Source organism: Paecilomyces variotii (genome assembly GCF_004022145.1).
Source record: "Paecilomyces variotii strain CBS 101075 chromosome Unknown C8Q69scaffold_20, whole genome shotgun sequence".
Classification (NCBI taxonomy): domain Eukaryota; kingdom Fungi; phylum Ascomycota; class Eurotiomycetes; order Eurotiales; family Thermoascaceae; genus Paecilomyces; species Paecilomyces variotii.
The window spans coordinates 200,439-222,729 of record NW_021167159.1 but is presented as its reverse complement, the minus strand read 5'-3'; the positions used below and the strand labels follow the sequence as shown (position 1 = coordinate 222,729).

The 22,291-nt window shown below is 46.8% G+C and overlaps 9 protein-coding genes across 9 annotated transcripts; 6 read left to right on the top strand and 3 right to left on the bottom strand.

Annotated features, from left to right (window-relative positions):
- Nucleotides 1-58: 58 nt before the first annotated feature.
- C8Q69DRAFT_186948 (hypothetical protein) lies at nt 59-2,282 on the top strand. Its single transcript, XM_028625931.1, has 2 exons — nt 59-580; nt 638-2,282. The coding sequence occupies exons 1-2, from the start codon at nt 125-127 to the stop codon at nt 1,787-1,789; spliced, it is 1,608 nt and encodes a 535-aa protein (XP_028481147.1). The 5' UTR covers nt 59-124; the 3' UTR covers nt 1,790-2,282.
- Nucleotides 2,283-3,969: 1,687 nt separating this feature from the next.
- On the top strand, nt 3,970-5,571 carry C8Q69DRAFT_439372 (3-ketosteroid reductase). Its single transcript, XM_028628603.1, has 2 exons — nt 3,970-4,059; nt 4,149-5,571. Exons 1-2 carry the CDS (start codon nt 3,992-3,994, stop codon nt 5,428-5,430), a joined length of 1,350 nt encoding a protein of 449 aa, XP_028481146.1. The 5' UTR covers nt 3,970-3,991; the 3' UTR covers nt 5,431-5,571.
- Nucleotides 5,572-5,834: 263 nt separating this feature from the next.
- C8Q69DRAFT_482799 (serine/threonine protein kinase) lies at nt 5,835-7,272 on the top strand. The gene is made up of 4 exons (XM_028631682.1): nt 5,835-6,087; nt 6,175-6,461; nt 6,533-6,756; nt 6,823-7,272. Exons 1-4 carry the CDS (start codon nt 5,930-5,932, stop codon nt 7,159-7,161), a joined length of 1,008 nt encoding a protein of 335 aa, XP_028481145.1. The 5' UTR covers nt 5,835-5,929; the 3' UTR covers nt 7,162-7,272.
- A 385-nt stretch (nt 7,273-7,657) lies between these two features.
- C8Q69DRAFT_482788 (ribose-phosphate pyrophosphokinase 3) lies at nt 7,658-9,440 on the top strand. The gene is made up of 6 exons (XM_028631681.1): nt 7,658-7,975; nt 8,046-8,137; nt 8,200-8,322; nt 8,396-8,401; nt 8,523-8,766; nt 8,817-9,440. The coding sequence occupies exons 1-6, from the start codon at nt 7,899-7,901 to the stop codon at nt 9,241-9,243; spliced, it is 969 nt and encodes a 322-aa protein (XP_028481144.1). The 5' UTR covers nt 7,658-7,898; the 3' UTR covers nt 9,244-9,440.
- Nucleotides 9,441-11,040: 1,600 nt separating this feature from the next.
- Nucleotides 11,041-12,538, top strand: C8Q69DRAFT_502122 (putative cyanide hydratase/nitrilase). Its single transcript, XM_028632382.1, has 5 exons — nt 11,041-11,254; nt 11,334-11,824; nt 11,897-12,109; nt 12,192-12,236; nt 12,315-12,538. The coding sequence occupies exons 1-5, from the start codon at nt 11,107-11,109 to the stop codon at nt 12,492-12,494; spliced, it is 1,077 nt and encodes a 358-aa protein (XP_028481143.1). The 5' UTR covers nt 11,041-11,106; the 3' UTR covers nt 12,495-12,538.
- Nucleotides 12,539-13,676: 1,138 nt separating this feature from the next.
- C8Q69DRAFT_409628 (kinase-like domain-containing protein) lies at nt 13,677-15,071 on the bottom strand (the record flags this gene model as incomplete). The annotated part of the gene is made up of 1 exon (XM_028628254.1): nt 13,677-15,071. One exon carries the CDS (start codon nt 15,069-15,071, stop codon nt 13,677-13,679), a length of 1,395 nt encoding a protein of 464 aa, XP_028481142.1.
- Nucleotides 15,072-15,773: 702 nt separating this feature from the next.
- Nucleotides 15,774-17,494, top strand: C8Q69DRAFT_482780 (hypothetical protein). Its single transcript, XM_028631680.1, has 4 exons — nt 15,774-15,878; nt 15,954-16,193; nt 16,286-16,707; nt 16,808-17,494. Exons 2-4 carry the CDS (start codon nt 15,994-15,996, stop codon nt 17,374-17,376), a joined length of 1,191 nt encoding a protein of 396 aa, XP_028481141.1. The 5' UTR covers nt 15,774-15,878; nt 15,954-15,993; the 3' UTR covers nt 17,377-17,494.
- C8Q69DRAFT_482777 (hypothetical protein) lies at nt 17,495-19,537 on the bottom strand. Its single transcript, XM_028631679.1, has 2 exons — nt 19,165-19,537; nt 17,495-19,041 (listed from the first exon to the last, which is right to left on the bottom strand). Exons 1-2 carry the CDS (start codon nt 19,270-19,272, stop codon nt 17,863-17,865), a joined length of 1,287 nt encoding a protein of 428 aa, XP_028481140.1. The 5' UTR covers nt 19,273-19,537; the 3' UTR covers nt 17,495-17,862.
- A 512-nt stretch (nt 19,538-20,049) lies between these two features.
- On the bottom strand, nt 20,050-21,703 carry C8Q69DRAFT_482767 (hypothetical protein). The gene is made up of 4 exons (XM_028631678.1): nt 21,470-21,703; nt 21,030-21,396; nt 20,598-20,969; nt 20,050-20,540 (listed from the first exon to the last, which is right to left on the bottom strand). Exons 1-4 carry the CDS (start codon nt 21,527-21,529, stop codon nt 20,437-20,439), a joined length of 903 nt encoding a protein of 300 aa, XP_028481139.1. The 5' UTR covers nt 21,530-21,703; the 3' UTR covers nt 20,050-20,436.
- Between the last annotated feature and the right edge of the window lie 588 nt (nt 21,704-22,291).

Sequence of the window (22,291 nt, the reverse complement as noted above, 5' to 3'; positions counted from 1 at the left end):
ACACGGTCACGCGAAAAAGGGGGAACACCCGGTCATTAGAACAGAGATGCTGTGGCCAGACTATTGTTATTGCGCTGTGCTTCCACGTCCCTGAGTTCTTGTACATACTTCTTGATTTCTCAACATGCCAAAAACGCGTCCTCTTCTTCGAGGAGAGATCACATACTCAACTGCGCAAAGAGAAGAGGTGAATATCCTCCACCGACTAAGCTACCATGATCAAAGGCGTAAATTCTTTGCACATATTCTGGCAAAAAAGGACTGGATAGAATCCATAGTTGCTCATCACCTTAATCTAGGACCATCCAACTGTCGTATGGAGGATGTTGAGAACTGGCGCCATGGGAGCTTCAACCTATGTGTTCCAGTTGTCGTTAACGGGTGGAAATGGAAACAACAGCCTGGGGAACGCGTGTTACTTCGGTTTCCTCTTCCATATCGGGTCGGCGATGCTTTTCGACCTGGAAATGGAGACGAAAAGATTCGATGTGAGGCAGGAGCCTATGCGTGGCTTCAAGAAAACTGCCCAGATGTCCCGATACCAAAACTATACGGGTTTGCTACCTCTACCGGTGAAACTGTATGGCTTATTACTGCGTGTAATGTTCTATAAGCTGACTTGAATGATTTTTCTCAGTTTACACTACTGCAGAACCTACCGTTGATTGCCCGTTGTGTTCAATATCTGCGTCGGCGACTTCTATCATGGCTTGGTCGTCCTATTCCTACACAGTTTATTCGTCACCAAGCTGCAAACAATATACTCAGTGACACAGTAGGCACAGGCTACTTATTGATCGAGTATATCGAAGAAGAACAAGGAGAAATGCTCTCGAATACTTGGCAAGAGAAACAGGTTGATATCGGATTAAGAACTAATCTCTTTCGTGACCTTTCTCGGATCTTATTGAGTATCACACGGATTCCCTTGCCAAAGATTGGCTCCTTTATGATTGACCATGATGGTTTCTTACACCTAACGAATCGTCCGCTTTCACTTGAAATTCAAGAATTAGAAAACGAAAATATTCCTACAAACATACCCCGAGACTATACCTATTCCACGGTCGAGTCCTATGTGACAGATATCCTTCGAATCCATGACAATCGACTTCGCCATCAGCCAAACGCAATTAACGATACAGGGGACTATATCTATCAGACTTCGGCATTGGCTGCAATGCGAACAGTCTTTCCATCATTTTTCAAACCAGAACTCCGACGTGGTCCTTTCGCTTTTACTTTCACGGATCTTCACCAAAGCAATATCTTTGTTGATAAAGAATGGCACATTACCTGTTTGGTAGATCTTGAATGGGCATGTACCCGACCAGTTGAGATGCTTCGGACTCCGACATGGCTTACGAACAAGGCTGTGGATGAGATTGCTGAAAGTTCGGGGGAATATAACACGAGGCGCATGGAGTTCGTGAATATCATGGCCGCTGAAGAACAAAGACTTGACAGCACTGTGTCGACTAACAACCATGGAAGACCGCAACTATCATCTATTATGAATGAGAGCTGGAGGGTGGGAACGTTCTGGTATTCTCTCGCGCTTGCTAGCCCTACCGGCCTCTTTGCAGTATTTTTCAAACAAATCCAGCCAAGATTCGTCAAGCATTGTTCCGACCATGATGGTTTCCAGCAGATCATGCCATGGTACTGGGCACAGGATTGGGTCAGGACCGCAGCTAGCAAATTATCGGACAGGAAAGAATATGACATTCGCCTTCAGCAAGCCTTCGAATGCGACATATCACCGAATGAACGATCTCCGGCATCTTAATTTTCCGAATCTTGCCTGTCTTCCTCTTGCTGTCCAAGATCTTTCTCAAGCGCTTCTTCCAAGCTGCGCATTGCCCTCTCATCTTTAGATGCTTCTCGATGCTTCTTGACGGCTTCCGACGAAGAGGTCAGCTGTTGCAGTGTCTTCAAATCTGACTTGAAGCCAACAGCTGCCTCTTTGGCTTGTTCGGTGTCGCCTTTGTCGGACATTATGACCTAGCTGCTTTCAAATCATTCTCAGCCATGTACACATAGATACAAGGTTTCACGGCTCACCTCGATGATAGCCAGAAGAACAATTTGAGTTATGGAAGACACAAATCATGGGCCGCTTCTGCCACAACGCGACGGAATTGATAGCCATCTTGTAGCACGTACTAGGATCTATATATACGATATATTCTCAATGGAGCGAGATCCTCGTCAGCAGTGCCAGGCTGCGGCAGTTTAGCCAAAGGAGAGAAAGGAGCCATTGTTGCCTAACTAATGGTGCCTCAGCAGCCAACATAAAATCAGCTGAAAAGGGTTTCCAGCAGGTCAGGTAATGCAACGTGCCGCAGGACTTGACGCTACTTTGAGCGTCATTACGTGGCGCTTGATCATTGCGTGGAATCTTGGCACTAGATACAAAGATTAAGTGTTATCTCGATATGTCCTATTAAGTCCCCGAACCATCGTCCAACACTTACCGGGCTCAAGCGTCGAATAGACACAATGATGCCAATCGACAATCTATTGTTTTAGTCACTAGCTCTAAAGAAGGATGCACTGGAAGCAAATCCATCTCTAGATGCGGGTGACCAGACGTTTCTGTCTTATGCATGATATCGACTGCACCTCTACATCAAGACGACCGCGAGGCGAAACATTTACTCGATAGCGAAGACATTATCCATTCTGGTAGCGGTCGCAACCGCTATCACGCATCTGACTTAGATTGATCATAATGAACTTTTCCTGAGGGTTGAATACTAGTGGTAAAGCTATTAACCCTCACATAGGCTTAATTTTAAGGTCGCAGGGTATTCTCCAGTAGCTGAATGACGACGAAGGGTTTCTGGCAAAAACATTGCTCCATACACATTCACAGAAATAAACTTGGCTAAACAGATGGGCTCACTGAATCATACCTCAGAGATGCCAACACTTCTAGCTTACGTTAGTTATTGCTTCGTCATCAGTTTCACATTTCGACTAACTGGACAGAACAGGCCCATCGGAACTCGATACCAGAAGGGATCCATCCAGTTCTGCAAGTTCGTCTTCATATCTATATTGCGTACAAAACACTAACATCGTGCTATACAGGTATAATCCAAGGCCACTATGTTAATCCAATAGACGAGGAGACAATATCCTTCCATCTGGCACAGCTTATCAATTCTCTCCATATATAGTAGGATAACTACCCACAAGTAGAGTCATTATATAGCCTGCTGGGAATGAGCCAATCGAACCTGCAACTTGTATAAAGTTTTCTCAACTTAGTGTCCTTATATATCCACATCGTGTTGTCGATGCCTTTGAGCCTCAGCGTGAACTTAGAGTATCGACTAAGTTTAGTTATTCGTTACTTCTGGATGCTTTAGAGACCATAACTCGCGGGGGAGAAAATGTCGAATTAATATATTTCTGAACACAAGGCCAGTGCATCTATTCTCAAAAAAGAAAGATTTTTAATCTATTTTCTGCCGTAGAGCTTATTCTAAATACATTAATTTGTCCTAAGCCGCACGAGGAGTAAATAATTTTAATCCTTTCCTGTTTGTATATGAGGACTACAGGGGCGATTTTCGAATTCAAGAACTTTCCCATAAAGTATTCTTTCCTAAGAAAGATATCTTTTCCGTCTTAGTAGAATATAAGCTAAAAGATGCGAAATACCCTAGATATTCCTGGTTCCCACCGGCAAGGATTTGGCATCCTCTACAAGTGCTTTATCGTCCTTATAGCTGCTTTGAGGAAACACTCCTTATTCCTTTAGTCGATGTCTTCGTATTTTAATAAGAGAGCATTTCTCTTCAATAGTAGGGAATATATCGCTCCTTAGGAAAGAAGTTGGCACTGCAGTATCCCCAGAGAGGTTAGACTTACTTGACTAGCCCATTTCTGGAACGTGGACACCGCTTATGTCAGCCAACTCTAAAAAGATCCCCTGAGAGTTAAACCATCCAGGGGCTTCGTTATCAGAAGAAAAGCCACCATGAGCTCCAATGGGGCTTCTTTTGATCTTAAAGACAAGATCTTCATTCTAGTCACCGGTGCGAACAGGTATGTGGTCTCTTCTTCTGGTCTGCGAGGATCTAGACGTTGTATCACCTTATCAGTTGCTGTACACTAACACCATTCTCTCCGCGCAGCGGCCTAGGATTCTCAGTATGTTGCCGCCTTGCAGATGAATTCCTCCAGAATCGTCCCGACACGCAGCATCTGACGGTGATATTTACGGCTCGAGGACCGAAGAAGGGAAAGGATACATTGGCTAGGCTTCAGGAGCATCTACGCAATAATTCTATCGTGCGAAAGCAACCCTCCGCCGCGTCGCGAGTCACGTTCCAGGCAGAAGATGTCGACCTGACAGAACTGCTGTCCGTCCGCGCACTGTCGCGGCGGTTGTTGCAGAACATCCCGAAACTCGATGCGATCGTTCTTAATGCGGGACTCGGTGGCTGGACGGGGATCAATTGGGCCGAAGCCATCTGGAACGTCATGACGGATCCTCTCCATGCGGTGTCGTGGCCCACGTTCAAGCTGGGGTCAGTGGGCATGGTTACGAAGAAGCAGACTTCTCTGCAGAAGGAAGAGCCGCGGTTGGGTGCGGTCTTCTGCGCGAATGTCTTTGGTCACTACATGCTCGCGCATAATGTCGTTCCGCTGCTGAAGCGCTCGGGGAGTCCGAACGGGCCGGGTCGTATTATCTGGGTGTCTAGCCTGGAGGCGACGATTGAGATGTTCAACGTCAATGACATCCAAGGCCTTCGGACAGATACATCTTACGAGTCGTCCAAGTCCCTCACGGACGTGTTGGCCTTGACTTCCGACCTACCCAGCACCGCTCCGTGGGTGAATAGCTTTCTCTCCGAGGACCCTTCAAAAGAGCCCAAGAAGGAAGAACAAGAAGCCAACCAGAAGCCGAATATCTATGTAACGCACCCCGGCATCTGCGGCACGTCCATCGTTCCTCTTATCCTCCCCGCTTTCTACTCCATGCTCTTTTGCTTCTGGTTCGCTCGCATGCTCGGTTCCCCGTGGCACACTATCTCTACCTATTTTGGCGCCTGCGCACCCGTCTGGGTTGCGCTATCCAACCAGTCTGTTCTCGATGACGCAGAGGCACCGTACCGCCAGCGTAGCGGCGGACGTGCGAAATGGGGATCCTCGGTGAACCGCCGGGGCATCGATCGCCCTGTGAGTAGCGAGGTCGAGGGCTGGGGCCATGGGGGTGTTGTGGGAGTTGCTGCGGTGGAGGAGGACCGTCTGCGGCGTCGCAAACTCGGCGCTCGCGACTTGACGGTCGAGGATCGACAGCACTTTGAGGAGCTGGGACGCAGGTGCTGGAAGGAGATGGAGGAACTCAGAATACAGTGGGATGGGATCCTCGATGAAGCCGAGGCGGCAGCATCTGAGTCTGGAACCTCATGAATGGGGTGTGAAGGCCATGGGTCTGCTTTTTTATTTTCCTTTTTGTAGCATTTACCTCATGTATGAATATAATACCACCGGCAGCCCAGTCGTAGACAAGCCTCTGAATGAACATAATAATACAATACAGGTTTAACGCAATCTGGAAATAACATGTAGTTGATTAACGGGATCTCAATTTTCTATCGTGCTCCATGTTTATTTTCTTCGATCATCCCTTGGAGTCTTCTCGTCTCTTCAAGATACACTAGGCCGCATCTATCATTACAACCACATATAAATGGCACGGAAGCAAGAATATGGTTTGGTGCATGACCTTCTGTTTAAAGTTTAGCTTGTTTGCGAGAACTGTAAAAAGGAGCCAAATATCGGGTCGAACAGATGATAATATTTGCCAAGGGCATTTCGAGGCTTACTTCAAGGAAGTAGTCGCAGACATAAAACTACATGCCGGTGGCATAGCTTAGTTTCACTTCCAAACTTCTATCCGTCTTTAAGTATGACCCCAACGTCTCCTCTTATGAAGCTCAGCCGGTCAATCGCTGGTTCAGCAAGCTCGACATCACCTCCTCTCTTGAAGCTAGGCCAATCTCTCACTGGAAAAGTTAGCACATATACCGTCACCAGACAACTCGGCGAATTTATCTGGCAGGCAAGGTACGCGCCAATTATAGGTCTTTTCGACTCCATAAAGTATGGAGACCCGATTATAACAACTTTTTCACTGACGCATATTGTCAATAGTGACAAGAGCAGACAAACTGTCATAATCAAAGCTGCGCGGCATTTCCGCATCATAAACGAGAGGGACGTTCTTAGGAAGTTCCAGGACAGAACACCGCATCTCCGTCCCTTGGTCGATGAGATAACTGAGCCACTGTCTCCGCCTGCCATCGTGTTGAAACATCTCGAGGATGATTTATGGGCCGCTTCAGGGAGCAAGAAGCTTAGTGGAAGAGAGATCAGATATGTATCAAAGAGGATCCTTGAGGCATTGAAAGTACTACATGACGATGGCTATGTACACACAGGTTAGTGTTCAGCCTAAAATAAACTTTTTGACTCTGAGCGCTAAGTATAGGTACTCAAATACCCGTTACAGATATCAAAATGGACAATGTCCTTGTGAACTACGCGTCACCTCAGACTGGGGATACACAACGCTTTAGTGATGTCCAACTCGCAGATCTCGAAAGTACAGTCTCCATAACATCTGATTTCTGCAAGAACCGCGATGAAATCGGTACACCTATTTGGCGGAGCCCGGAGGCCCAGTTGGGGCTGCAATGGGGACCGCCGACTGACATTTGGTCATTTGGGGCAATGGTAATTATTATTTATACCAGCGTGTTTACTTTTGCGATGAACCCTAGTAACCATAAATTTGTGAAGGTGATATCCATGATCTGGGGTGACAACTTTTGCCTATTCAGGCCGAAAGTCCCCCGTGGCCACGATGACTATGAACTAGAGATCCTTGCAAAATACCATATCTATTTTGGACCATTTCCTCTGTCATATCGCGATCTTGCTGATGAGGGGACCTTGGGAGTGCTATCATTCGTTATGAATAATGTGCCGCCTGAGAAGTTGAGACCTTTCTCACTGGCTAGCCAGAAAGAGATCTCCAAACAAGATAAGGAATTCATCCTGAAAATAATGAAGCTCGACCCGAGAGATAGGCCGACTGCAAAGGAGCTCATTGAAGATGAATGGTTCAATCAAGTCTGAGCGGACTACACCTTCTTGGATCCATTTCCTGTAACTAATACCTGAGTCTCACTTCCCCGCCCGTAACAGAACAATGCTGGAATTTAGTTCCATATCACTCGATAATGCGATTTCATGGTTTGAAATACCTTCAAACGTAGCTTTTGGACCTGCAATAAGCATGCTGCTACTGAATTCAGGGTTCAATTGGAAAATATTACACCTGACGTGATCTGATCGACAATACAGAGAGAGTTCTGATCATATATCAGTGGATGTGAAAGGAATAGGTCAGCAATATGGTTTAGTATCCCGTGTTAACGATCCACGGAGACCAACTAGGAGTTCTCCTTCTTGGTCAACTGGCAGAAAGCCATTATCCAGTTTTTGGGAGTCATGATGGATGTTAATAATTAAAGGATCGGAGCAAACTAGGGGAGTCCTCTGATTGTATAGGATCACAAAATTGCCCGCTATCCTTTCAAACATCTTGTTCAGATAGCGAGAATAGCAAACGCCGTATTAAGACAATGAGATCACGTGCTACACCGCAGTGTATAAAAATGAAGGACACATTTTTTTTTCCAGTTAAGGTTCTCTATCCCGAACGCCACATTGGAGCTATGGTACTTTCGTCCGCGCTAGCCGTGCAACCGTTCATCCATTGGCACAACCCCGCGTTGAAGCTTTGCGTCACTAAGTAGATACTGATAAGAAGCATCTTTTTTCTTATCCTCACTCCAAAATAGCTGACACTCATGGGCGACATGGCGAATGAGATCAAGCTCCTGACGGGCAATAGCCATCCGGCTCTTGCCCACCTCGTGGCTGACCGGTGTGTGTGCCCGATACTTAGATCCGACGAGAGATGCCATTTAACTGGAGCTGATTGCGTGAGCTGCCAGGCTCGGGATCGAGATCGCAAAGACCCTGTGTCTGAACTACTCGAACAATGAGACAAGCGTCACTATCGGAGAGTCTGTCAGAGACGAGGATGGTATGTTGCGTAGCTGATCGGAAGAAGAATGGCATATTTTTGCTGATAATTCGTGTTCTCAGTCTACATCATCCAGTCCACGGCTCCGGGTGACATCAACGATGCTCTGATGGAACTGCTCATAATGGTGCACGCCTGTCGAACCGCTTCAGCTAGGCGCATCACTGCTGTGATCCCTAATTTTCGTATGTAATACTTGATCGATCTTCTGCATAATATCCGAAGTCGCCTTCGAGAACGAAAGCTAACTTCTGATAGCATATGGTTAGTATTGCGCTCAGTGGATACCGGTCGAAAGGACGATAATTGAAACCCTTTATCCCTCGATTCCGTGTAGTCCATCTGATCGCTCATTCATTATGGATGATATACTGAGATAATGAAGCTCGCCAGGATAAGAAGGATCGGTCTCGTGCCCCGATCTCCGCCAGATTGATTGCGAATATGATACAGACCGCCGGCGCGAATCATGTCATCACAATGGATCTACACGCATCTCAGATTCAAGGGTTCTTCAACATTCCTGTCGACAATCTCTTCGCAGAACCCGATGTTGTCAGATGGATACGCGAAAACCTTCCAGTGAACAAATGTGTGATTGTCAGCCCGGATGCAGGTGGTGCTAAGAGGTAGGTTAAATATGCGTAGTTGGAATGAATTATGGACTAAGAAGCTGCAGGGCTACTTCCATCGCGAATCGTCTAGATCGCCCCTTCGCCCTGATTCACAAGGAGAGACCCCGTCCCAACGAGGTGGGACGCATGGTACTCGTTGGAGACGTGGAAGACAAAGTTGCAATCCTCGTAGATGATATGGCGGATACGTGCGGCACATTGGCCAAAGCTGCAGCGGCCGTGAAGGGCAAGGGCGCTACAGAGGTAATGGCTATTGTCACCCACGGTATCTTGTCTGGCAACGCGATTGAAACACTCAACCACAGCTGTCTGAGCCAAATTGTTGTCACGAACACGGTTCCACTTGGTGACAAAGAAGAAAGGTGTCCCAAGCTCCGCGTTGTCGATGTCAGCGCAACAATTGCCGAGGCCATCCGGAGAACGCACAATGGCGAGAGCGTTTCTTTCCTGTTCAACCACACGCCTATATGACTTGATGCCGAAAATGACTTGGATGGACACGCAATGTTATGTGTTTATGTTTGCTAAAACTTAATCCTAATGCCAGATCAATGTATCATACTAGTGTAGATCGAAGGCCTCAGCCACAGGGGGTGTTCCTAGGAATGTAAGGGCATCTAAGATACACTAGCCCGCGATTTAGATCGAGCTATGTGATATAAAGCGCCAGACGTCATTGATATACGTTTGAGGCTCGAACCGACCACTGTGTGATCGATCTAGTTACAGTTGGTCCAGCAATTTTAAGAATTCCCGCTGTGCCACAGGATAACTTATATGTGGAGGGTATAGGATATCTCTACAAGACTCGCTAGGAGTAAGGATCCCCTCCCCAACATCCTCCTTTATTGAAAGATAGTTGATTTTAACAGATCCGCCGAAATAATAATATCGAATTATCGAACCAGTGTATAGAGATAAGCTGCTAGCTTAGTGATAGACGAAGATCTCTGACGGGAGCCCGGTCAACGGAGCGTACCCGGGAATTGGTGTCATCAAGCCCTGTTCGAGCTACCATCTGAAGCTACCGTCTGAGATACTGGAAAGCTTATCGAGAGGCCTTGAGGCTTTGAGCAGAATTGTATAGATTCTCATTGGCCAGAGTACATGGCAAATATCCTGTCTGTCATGCTGGATGACCGAGTCCGTCACTAGATATCGAGCCTTTCATTACCATTACACTATGTACAGTCGTGTGCGCACTAATCGTATTATCTGGGAGCGAAGCTCTCTGAGCTTGAGTTCTCCAGCAACTATCACAAGCTATTTGTCTCTGCGGGTGGAGCTAGAAAGGCGCGGAGAGAACTCCGACGGGAGGTCTTCCGACATATTGTGTAGTGGTAAATACGGAGTACATTTAACTATTTACGCCTTGAAGCTAATTCCAGGGATTGACATTGTATTTCTTGCCTAGAGCTGGATTCGGTCGAAACATTAGCAGATCATGGGCAGTTTGATCAATTCTAAACCGAAATAAACTTTCTGTACAAGGCGGATCATTGCAATGAAAGGAGGGGTTGTTCGTATAGTTAACGTCCTTGCTTCTGAAGGAGATCCCGGTGCTCCACATGGAAATCCAGCTTCTCCGCACGCACGTACCACTGTACTTGTACTAAGATGAGCCTGGCCATTTCCCGCGCAGTACGTTGATTTTGGAGAGCTTGTTCTTCCAAATCGTATGCGGAGTGAAAATACATTGATGGCTAACTAGTAATTCAATTACATTGATTAATAATTCCCCTATATATTCCGTGTTGAACATCTGGGATGATCACGGCAAAAACTGGAAGGGAACGACAGATGTGGAGTAATCATAGATAAGTGGTTGTTGTTGTTGATAGCTGATAACCAAGTTAACACAGGAACATGATAGTGACTAATCCGATCGATTCGCCCTCTGTGTTATCTATAACTTTGTCAAGAGACGGGATTTGCACCAGAACACATGGCAGCATTAGTCTATGCTGAGCAAGAACTCACGCTCAGACTTCGCGGAAATTACCGGGTCAATCAATCTAGTAGTTAGATGGCGTTAGTAATTCTTCTACGTCGCCTCAGAGTGTAATTCCAGTGTACATCGGGCTCTGAAGCAAATGTAACTAAAAGCAAAGACCGAGTGAAACACAGAATCTCGAATCAAGTTGGACGACACTATCTGATGGGGTTTGAAATGGAAAACCGAGGAGATGTAGAAGGAACGAAAAAAAAGTATATATAGAGGATGGATTTCTGTTCCTGAAGACTTGGTGAATGGTATCGATATCAACACAGAAATTCAATTGTGTTTACCTATTTCCCTGAAATCTTCTGTTATAGATTATAAACACCACCACAATGGCTCCAGTATTGAAGAAATACAAGGCCGCCGCAGTCAATGCGGAGCCCGGGTGGTTTGATCTTCAGGAAGCTGTTGCTCGTACGATTCACTGGATCAACGAGGCTGGGCAGAATGGCTGCAAGCTCATCGCTTTCCCTGAACTCTGTACGAATGTCCAGTTCGAACATCCCTTCGCGAATGTTATATTGTTGTATTTGGCTAATTGCTAATTACATTTGCACAGGGATTCCGGGCTATCCGTACTGGATGTGGAGGGTTAACTATCAGGAATCGCTCCCTCTGCTGAAGAAATACCGCGAGAATTCCCTCCCTTCCGACTCCGATGAGATGCGCCGTATCCGCGAAGCTGCTCGGGCAAACAAGATCTTTGTATCCTTGGGTTACTCTGAGCTGGACCTGGCTAGTCTTTACATGTCCCAGGTGATGATTTCGCCTTCGGGAGATATCATCAACTATCGCAGAAAGATTCGTGCGACACATGTCGAGCGATTAATCTTTGGCGATGGAACCGGCGACACCACGAAGAGCGTTGTCGAGACGGAGATTGGACGTATAGGCCACCTGAACTGCTGGGAAAACATGAACCCCTTCATGAAGTCCTATGCTGCGAGCCTTGGCGAACAAGTGCATGTGGCAGCCTGGCCATTGTTACCTGGAAAGCAGACTCTGCAATACCCGGATCCATACACTAACGTCGCCGAGGCAAACTGTGACGTGAGTATTTAACCTCGATCTTGTTGTCGTTTGCCCATCTCTTGGACTCGGAAGAACTAAACAGCTGCGTAGCTCGTGACACCCGCCTATGCCATCGAAACAGGCACCTATACTCTTGCTCCCTGGCAGACTATCACCGCCGAGGGAATCAAGCTGAACACACCCCCTGGCAAGGAGCTCGAAGACCCGAGTATATATAATGGACACGGCAGAATCTATTCCCCAGACGGTCGGAATCTCGTGCCTCATCCGGACGTTGATTTCCAGGGTCTTCTTTACGTTGATGTAATGCCCCTTTCATGTTTTCATCCACCAAGAAGGCGGAAATGAGGGATATATGAGAACTGACACAAGAGCAAATATCTAGATCGACCTTGATGAATGTCACCTTACTAAAGCACTAGCAGACTTTGTAAGAGCCCTTTTCTGACCATTCCTTATCTCGAAATCTCTATATATGCAGAAACTAACCCCATATTCTTTTTCTCAGGGCGGTCACTACATGAGACCCGATCTTATTCGCCTCCTGGTTGACTCCAACCGCAAGGACCTGGTCGTTCAGGAGGACCGCGTGAATGGCGGAGTTGAATATACCAGAACAATTGATCGTGTTGGCCTGTCTCGTCCTTTGAGTATCCCCAGGCCAGGTGAAGATGAGCCGGAGCAGTAGTCAGCGAAATGTGTCTTGGTTAGTATCCAGCTGCATCTTTTCTGACAGTATTCGCTTGAAGAAAGTATAGTATATACTCCGTCGACAGTGTTGCTCTATCCTAGAAATCCAATTTTTTCAACTAATTCACTGGAATTCAGTTTCAAATACTAAAACCGAAAATTAGATCATCCAATAGATTTAATGCGGTAGTAAAAGCCGTTTCCTCTGGCAAACGATATCATATTCTTCGTTGGAGGAACAATTGATATCCAAAGGGATCACTGGAGATATCGGTTGATTGGCGTAACCCCAAGATCCCTCAGATAAGTAGGTCACGGGGGTGACTTTCGCGTACAGTTATTAGATCCCACATCTTTATTCGAATCATATTGCTGAACTTCTCACGATTAAAATTTGACGATGCGCGGACGTAGATCCATTGGGAAAATTGGCGACACTTCTGAACTAATAAGATCCTGGGAATCACTTTTATCTAACTGTTTTAGGAGTGACCTTGCGAAGTAGATACCTAGGTAGAAATAGTGGTTCAGCGGCTCATATAACTCACTAGAATTATTATTTGCTTGGGCCAATGCCACAGAGCTTCAGATTCCATTTCGCTCTAGACTAATGCCGCTTTCTGCTCGTGATAGCCAGCCGGCCGTGGGATAAGTGATCAGGTGCGTGTGCAGAATGTTCATTCATTCTATAGAATTTATGCTTGATTTTTATTAAGCATTCTCCTGCCTGCAGTAGATAGCACAGAAAGCCACATTTAACTGCTTTTCTTGATGTCGTGGAATCTAAGATAGAGAACGATAAGCACTACTTATCCGTCGCTGCAACTTCGCATTTACCAGCACAAAAGACTCTAGCTGTGGTACTGTACTGTACTTACACTATTATTGAGTAAAAGCGGCTTCTCCTACGTTGTGTTAAATTCTTGTTTTTAGTACGGAATCTCCTTCCCCGCAAAAAAGGCACTCCAACTCTGAATAGATAGTTCATCCGCACTCGTCACCTAACGATCTGGTCGTGATTGAGTCGTTTCACCCATGCCAGCTGCCGAGGGTAAGTAGGTAGTTTTCATCTCTTCCTCAGGCTTCCAGCTGGGTTACGGCTTGCCATACCGCGTCATCGGAATTGATAATCTCTGGGGTTTCATCGTCTTTCACTTCGGCTCGTCGCCATTCTAAGTATCTAAAGGGATTTTCCAATCCTCTCATATTCGGGCAGAGCCCATTTCACCATCCATTCAGACTCAAGAACTTTCTGGGCCGTGGGTCGGTCTTCAGGCCGAAATGACAGCATGGATCGTAACAGGGCAAAGATGGCATCTCTTTCCACTGGGTCAAAAGGTGACAATCCACTTTCTCGGCGTGGTTGCTGTATACTGTCCTCAAAACGATCCGCCCACGATCGATAAGGGTTATGGTTTATTGGAGTACCATCTTCCGTGAATCTCTCTCGTCGCAGCTCCCACTTCTGCCACCACTCGAGTGGTAAAATACCGAGAGCGTCGACATGCTCACAAGTCATATCATCCTCTGTCGCAAGAAAGCTTTCAAATAACGGCCTCTGAGCAATAATAGCCCAGATAGTACAAGCGAGCATCCAGATATCTGATGAAAACGACAGAGGCTTTGTTGGTTCAAATCGTACCTCCGGGGGACGGATCCCAAGAGGGGCATGAGATCCATACTTTGGCTTTTCTGAAGGCGAAAATGCTTCACCAAAATCTGTGAGGAGGATCCTAGCTTCCGAAAGGGCGATTTTCTCACTGGCTTCCCCAAGCCATACTGGTGAGATGCCATGGGACGGGACACCCGGCGGAAGAGGCTTGCCATCTAAATGAGTCACCGGTTCCATCTCTGGTGCTCCATACTTCTCGTATAGTCTTTCGATTGAGAGCTGGTCAAAGTCCGATGGCAATTGGAGAAGGATATTTCCGAGATGAAGGTCTCCATGAGCAACTCCACGAGCATGTATATATTCGACAGCAATCGTAAGTTGCGCAGCCAACGCCCTCGCGACATCAAGTTGGAAGAGGCGTTTCCACGACCCATCTTTGGCACCAGAGAGACTAGTTCTCGCTGGAACAGTCACATAGCATGAGTGGCTACCATTCGGGCCTTGAACGTTGAACGTATCTAAAACCGAAGGGATCATAGTCTCACCTACGCTTCTGGCGGAGGAAGATTGGCTTCTTGTCAGAGCGGATAAAGTGTTGATTTCATGTGGATCTGAGTCTGCAGTGCAGACTTTAACTGCCACATATTTCTTTAACTGTTCATCACGGGCTAGCCACGTCGTCGAGTACGATCCGTAACCGAGCTTGTGGACTACTCGATATCGACCGCAAAAATTATCCCCAATTTCAACAGGGTGATAACCCCCTGTCCGGTAATTTTCCAGTCTTTCAACGCCCTCGATGGGGACGTATAAGAGTTGGGGGACAGACTCATGTTTGTATGTCATTGAGCGCGACGCAGTGGAAGATAATGCAGACCGAAGCTGATTGTACTGGACCAATGGACAGGATAATCGGGGCGTAGTACAAGACGGCTTGACTGAGGAAAACAAGACTTTCCTCATCATCAAATTTGCGCGCGATATTTAACAAAAGCAAGGAGGATTAAAAGGGTCTTGAGTTCATATCTTGTGAGATTACCAGCCCTGTAGACTAGAGACGCGTACTTACGAGAATATGGACCCACTTTTTGTTCCTCATGCGAGTTTACCAGCGAGACTTAATCAAGAGACAGAAACGGAAAGAAATGTGGCCGTCGGAGAATGAACTCGAGATTGTGCCGGCTATCGGTTATGTTCACTTCCCTAGCGACTAGAACTTATGCAACAGCATGGTCACCAGTATGCACTGGTGAGAAACGGAAACATTTACTTCCAAAGACGTTTCGTTTCCATCCATTGGTTCGTTCTTTTAGGTAGTTTATTGACTGAAGTTGGAAACGACATGAAAATATTTATATATAGCACGGTTCAAAGGTGTTGGTTTAATATTTCTTCTTTTAAGCTTCCAATTAAATTATATCTCGCTATACTGTATTATTAGAATAAATAACCTTTAGGATTCTATCATCTTTTATTTCGGCTTATTACTAGGTATATAGCCTTCAGAAGACATCCAGCGGAACGGGTCTCCTAGGAGCTAGTTAGTTATTAGCTTAACTGATTAGCCAGGTCCGAGTAGTAACCCTGGAAGCCTTACCCGCTTCCTATAATAGTGGGTTCACTGCTAATAATACACCGTGCGTGGCCGAAGCGACCAGAGACTGACCTTATGGACCGTCCATAAAACCAGCGACATCAAGAAGAGAAAATTCAATTCGGCTTCGGCGGGGAAACCCCCTCAATATACGTACACTAGTAGAGGACTATACTCTATATGGTAAGTAAGTATACTAAACGATCGTAAAGCATAGAGAAAAAGGCGAGGCGGGGTTCGAAATAATTGACCTCTTTCAACTCCCCAACATTCAACACTACAATCGATATCATGACAGAAAGATTACATAGAAGTCCGCCATTCCGAGCAGAGCATATGGGCTCGCTGCTGCGTCCGGAAAGCCTGCACCCTGATAATAAGAGCAAATTAGATCCGGCGCAGCTGACGGCTGTGGAGGACCGGGCGATCGATGATATCGTCAAGTTGCAGCTGGACTGTGGGCTTCGAGGTATAGGAGATGGAGAGTTTCGGTAGGAGGGAACAGACATATAATGATCTGAGAGATGTTAGCTCTCTGAAAAAAACAAGAGGCATTGTCTAACATATCTCAACTCTACTACAGGCGAAATGTCTTCTGGGGCACATTGTTCCAGAACTTCGAAGGCATGCAGGACGTGACTGATCCGGATCCAGCTATGTTTCGCTCATTCGTGGCTGGATTTGTCAAAGGCGGCAAGCTCAGGCCTGGCACTCTCCTAGTGTGTCAGGATAAGCTTCGTCATTCTGGAAAAAGCGACTATGTCAAGGAATTGCGGTACCTCCAGCAAGTTGTTCCTCGGGACCTGTGGGGAGGTATTAAAATTACCCTGCCGTCACCTAATTGGTATCATCTGCAGTTCCGCGAAGGCTATGCATACCCCAAGGACGTGTATCGTGATGATCAGGAGTATTTCCGTGATCTGGCCGCTGCGTATAGGACGGAGTTGGATCTGCTGTATGAAGCTGGGTTGCGGAACGTACAGTTCGATGATCCTAATCTTACGTGTATGTTAACCTTCGGGAACATGAATCTATCTATTGGACCTGATGACTTGCCTTCTCATTTATACTCCTTTTCGGAAACTTGTATGCTAACACTGTGTAGTCTTCTGCGCCGAGGATACACTGCAAGATTGGGAAACCGATAAAGCCAACACCCGTACCCCGAACGAGCTATTCCACAGCTACATCAAGTTATATAACGACGTCCTTTCCCCCCGTCCTGGCGACCTTCACGTCGGGATTCATCTCTGTCGCGGCAACTTCCGTCACTCATCGCGCAAAGGTGGATACGAACGGATCGCCCAGACGCTCTTTCAAGAACTGGACGTAGATACATACTATCTCGAATACGACGACCAGACTCGTACAGGTGGATTCTCACCTTTGAAATATCTTCCTCGAACCAAGAATGTCATCCTAGGAGTAGTAACGAGCAAATACCCAGAGCTGGAAGATAAATGCGAATTGAAGCGTCGTGTGTTTGAGGCAGCTGAGAGTATTGCTGAAGGTAATGGAACGAGCACGGAAGAGGCGTTGAAACAGATTGGGATTAGTCCGCAGTGTGGATTCTCGAGCACTGTTGAGGTCAGAAATATGGGATATGAAGATATGGTTCGCAAGATGCGTCTCATTCGCGAGGTGGCAGATGATATTTGGTCGGGGGAGCCGTGAGGCGGAGAATTCATGCTACAATGTCGACTTTCTAATGTATCATTCTGCGTTCGCAAGTTGGATTTCCTTTTGGAAAGTCATGAGACCCACAAACGTCATGAGTGTTGTTAAATGGATGAACTCATTTATTGATATTTCCTTCTCCTTCTCTCCATTTGAAGCTAGTATTCCGTTCGAAAGACTGAAAGGAGCAAAGAACTCAGTCTTATAAGAAGACACCCTAATTTATAGAAAGCTGGCTGCGTTCTCGGTTTCGCGTCTGCTTTCCGGACGGAGACCTCCTTCTAACATAGAGTCGTATGCCAGAGCGATACCAGTAGGTCGATAACATGGTAGATACGAATTAAAGAAAAAGAATAAACTCTTTCGATGATGCTATATAGAACCACTAGATGTCTCAAGCCCGCTCTGAAACATTCACGTAGATATGGTACAGTACACAGTCATAGTTAACCGTTAGCCATGACTAGCAGGACTGGTTCAATTTCAACCAGGTATTAAACCTGTCATTGCCAGCGGCCAGTGCATATGCTCCTGCCACGCTGGTGGCAGTACCATCATTATTGCACGGATTTCCCGCTCAGGCGTCTTCCCCATCCACCAGGCTGATCGTACTTTCGAAGCAAGAGCAAAATAATGAGCAAGTATAACAAGCGCGCGTGGTCTCCGTTCCTCGACAAAATCGATAAATTTTCTCGGAATAAGCGGAGAGAAGGCCATTAATCGTCGACATAGAGGGTGAATCGGTTCTCCGTCGATGACGGCCTGGTGCACGGATCCGACGAAGCTGAGAGTTCTTTGATACGCCTGGAGAGTCTCCATGTCGGAGAGGTCTTCGTATCCACCACCGATGTCGTCACGGAGTAGATTTCTGAAGTCTTTCCAGTACTTCTCTGCAAACATGGTGTTTTCATTGTCTAAAAGTGAAACTGGAGGTGCATCGATCAATGACATGATCTTCGACATTTCGCTATCCAGCCCGCTCTTCATGGCAACGGTGAAGACGGTTGCAGCTCCCCTACCCATATGTAACCATTCCATCGGTGGAAGATAAGGCGTGATATCCCGTCCCTCGAGTGTCGCGAAAGCATCAATGAGGATCAGAGTGGAAGCGAAGCAGACCGCATCGGCATTCTGACCACTTAGTTGCGAAACTGCTTCACGTTGTTTGCGCAATGCCAGTCCTAGATATGTCTGACGGGCCGCAAGTAGCTTCGCATTGTTTGGCTGAGTTCTCAGCAAATGCGTAGCAGATATAGAGAACATGGCGTACAGGAGATTATCATGCTGCAAAGCCATCTGCGGAACCTCGAGAAAAGGCCACACTGCACTTCCGTCTGCTTCTGGCGTCTGCGGGAAAGGCTGCGAGAGCTTTGTCAAGTAGTTTTGAAGTAATTGGAGCTCCAGGAGTCGTCTTGATTTCGACTCTGGGATTTCATCACCATCATTAAGGCCCAGCAGAAACTCTTCAGACACGGCCTCGCTCCTGCTTGCTGGAGAGCCGGTCGAATTGTCTCCATATGGAGTGGACATTGACGGAGGGCTTATCGAGCTTCCATTGCTCTTCCGATTTGGTGACGGCTTTGACGGGAGATTTGGCTTTTGGTAAATGCAAGATACCATGTGCCGCGCACAGCTACCGCAGGAGGGTCGTCTCTCGTCACACTGGAGTAAAATATCAGCAGTAGTTCCTCGGCTTGATATGCCACCATGGTCGACGCAAACTTCTGAGCGGCGCAGCGGCCAGGTAGGTGTTTTTTAACTTCTCGCATGGTACGGATTTCTTACCTTGACCCGACGCGCTTTACATCTAAGGCACCCATTTCGGGACTTCTTATGATAAAGCCGTGCTGGGCGTTGGCGCGGCTGTGGAAGACCTGTCGCGTCGAAATTCATAGTCCACCGAAAGTATAGACATAAAAGAAGAACCAGAACAAAAGAATCAATACTGCTAGATTCTTAGATGAGATACGAGGCACACGCTTGTCCTGCAGAATAGTCCCGAGGCTCGTGATGACAAAAGTCCACCCCGCAGACTGGACGCTTCAACGGCGATGACCGGTAGAATCCGAATAGAGTAGGGACTCGAAACAGTATAGACGATGAGACATGATCTCTTCTTATTTCGATAGAGACAAGATAAAGTCACTACTATGGATGTCGATCATGTCAAATAGGAGTACAGAGTAATACCTCCCGAGTTCACCTTGAACCCCCCGTAGTCATGTGCGGTGGTTATTTTGGGGGCCGCAACTTAAAGTAGCTGCTGTGATACAAAGGCCAGTCCTATTTCTGAAATGATTGGACCACCCCAGTCACCGGCTTTCTTTGTCCCATTAGTTTCTGCAGATCGTGCGTTGAGCTTTAGTTTCACGGGTTGGCTTTCGGCCTATCCGTCTTTCACGCCTCAGATTATGCACGAGATCGGGACAGTTTCGCCTCTTTTATACTGGACTCACTGGGATAGCAGCCTTGACCATCAGTCCATGTTCAAAGGGTATTGTTAGAATCCGGCCGCTCCTTGACATGAGGGTGGGAAAGGGGGCCATCTCATAGCATCCCAATCATCGTCTGCCAACGGATATTGGCAAGAGTGATATGCTCATAATACCTTGCAGGACAAATGAGACCCGATGTATCTATATCTCTACGGGATCCAGCAATAGAAATGTCAGATAGAGGATCGATCTCTTAATTTAGAAGCCATGTGAATTCTGTTGCACTGCCTCGGCGCGTCTATCCTACCCCTGTTATTGGCTTGGCAAGACGAGGCATGGTTACACAAGAACCAGAACTTCACGGATCGCGAGGAATGCCATAACTCGAACTGGAAAGTGAGCGGTAATATCAACCGAGGTCCAACATATCTGTTATATATAGTTCAAAAATCTAATCCAGAATATTCTAACCTCTAAATGCATTATCTCCGCAGGGTAAAGCTGCCTGGCGTTTGGATTCTCCAGCAAGATAGGGCTATGCATCCCCTTGGGTGGAGCTGATTGAGACAAAGGCGTTTGAGAACTCCGTCAGAAACCCACTAGGTCCGGAGTCTCCGAGACCTTATACTCGATATGACCCGAAGACTATGGCCTTGGAGCAGTTTTGCTCCTCCTGAAGACTTTCTTCCAGAGTCATCAAGAGACGGGTCGTCCTTATATATAATTCTAGATCATGCTTATTAGTACCTAACTAATGATCGGAGAATATGATTCCAGGCATACCTTCAATTTCAAGCTCGTAGCTCACAGCGAGCTCTTCATCTTTGTGGACCAGAACGGGTAAAAAGCGGTTCCACCTCTTCTCTCTCACCCTTAATTTAAGGCCAACATTTTCATTCGTGTCTGCCCACAAGATTCTAGTATTGTTGGGGTCGTTGGAAGATATACCTAATTTGTCTTTGTGATTGGACTGATCCTTCAGCCAATCCCTCCATACACGCACAGTTCCATCCTCAATGGTCACTGCACTGAGTAGCATGCTGCTGTTGGGAACGACCTTGACTAAATTAACCACGGTGCAGAGCTGCGAAAAGTCTTCGAATTCTTCGAGGTGCACTGCGCGTTTGATCAGTTGCGGAGGCTCCGCGGGCGAGTCTTCACCGGTATTGTCAGCGCTCAAGCTCTCAATCGCACCGGCGAGCTCGAGCACCCTACCGGTTGGTGGGACCAAGAAAGTACGTCCGGTGTCATCCTCCATGGGTGGCTCGGGGCGGAATCGTGAATATAAAGATCCGAGTCGGGCCAACTGCTCGGCCGTCTCGCAGTTCTCGTAGAGTGAGCCCACGCCTTCGTGTTTATCGCTCAATCCATCGGTGCCGAGGTATTTGCAGAATACGTGGGGTTCAGTGAGCTTGGAGCTCGGATGAAAACATTCTAACATCAATTTATAATCTTTCAGGGAGGTTGCGATGAGCAAGCGATAGTGCAATATGCGGAGTATGAGGGCGTGGAATCGGTGCGAGACGACCGTGAGTGGAAGCAGGCTCCGGGTGGGAAACGGCGTGAGGATGCTGACGAGAACCTGAAATCGAGTCGACGGTCATCATTTATTCATGGCACAACGATGAATGGCATCATATTGGGATAAGTAATACCTCGTTGGGGAGCGAGTAGAGGTTCAATGGAGAAGCCGCGTATCCGCTCTGTACCGCCATTTCTTCAGATGAACCCGTCGGTCAGTGACGGTGTGTCGAAGGAAACCTTAGAGCAAGGTTCAGGAGAAAACGTACTATTGCATAACTCAAAATTCCATATGTATGATCTGGTGATGTACAGAGTAATAGTCAATACTTGTACAGCAATACAGTACCTAAATAGTTGAGGATGAGTATCGACGGCGATAAGCTCGCCACCGATAAGAACCCCGGACTTTGTTCGGTCTATTCCAGATGTGGAATAGTCACGTGTATGGCTCTTTGCCGCTGAAATGCCGTAATCTGGTTGGCCTGTTAGACAGTTAGATACGAGTATCGCCGTCTAATAAGCTACCTTGGATCATTCTAACTCCATATTGAAGATTGCAGTTTTCCAGATATGCAGGGTGAGCTTGGATCTCGCAAAACCTCATCTTACGGTGCTTCCACACTGCAGATTTTAGAATACCACATTATCTGACTTTCTAAAGCTAGAAAAAGGTGGGTGCAGGGCATTTTCGAGGGCCTCATCTATCTTCTATTGACCATCAGGGGGAATATATTCTACCCTTCCCGCCTGTATCCCCGGAAATCCCCCGCACTACGCTTATTCGTATCATGGAGGAGTTACTGTAAACTGCGGACAACTTTCCATGTGAAGAATAGGCTTTCGTGGTTAGAGTTTCACTACCAGTGCTTAGCAAGTTCCTGGATAATATAGATCTTCAATGAGCGAGGACTACTCTACGCCCGGGGAATATATAACTGGCTATACCCTCCGGT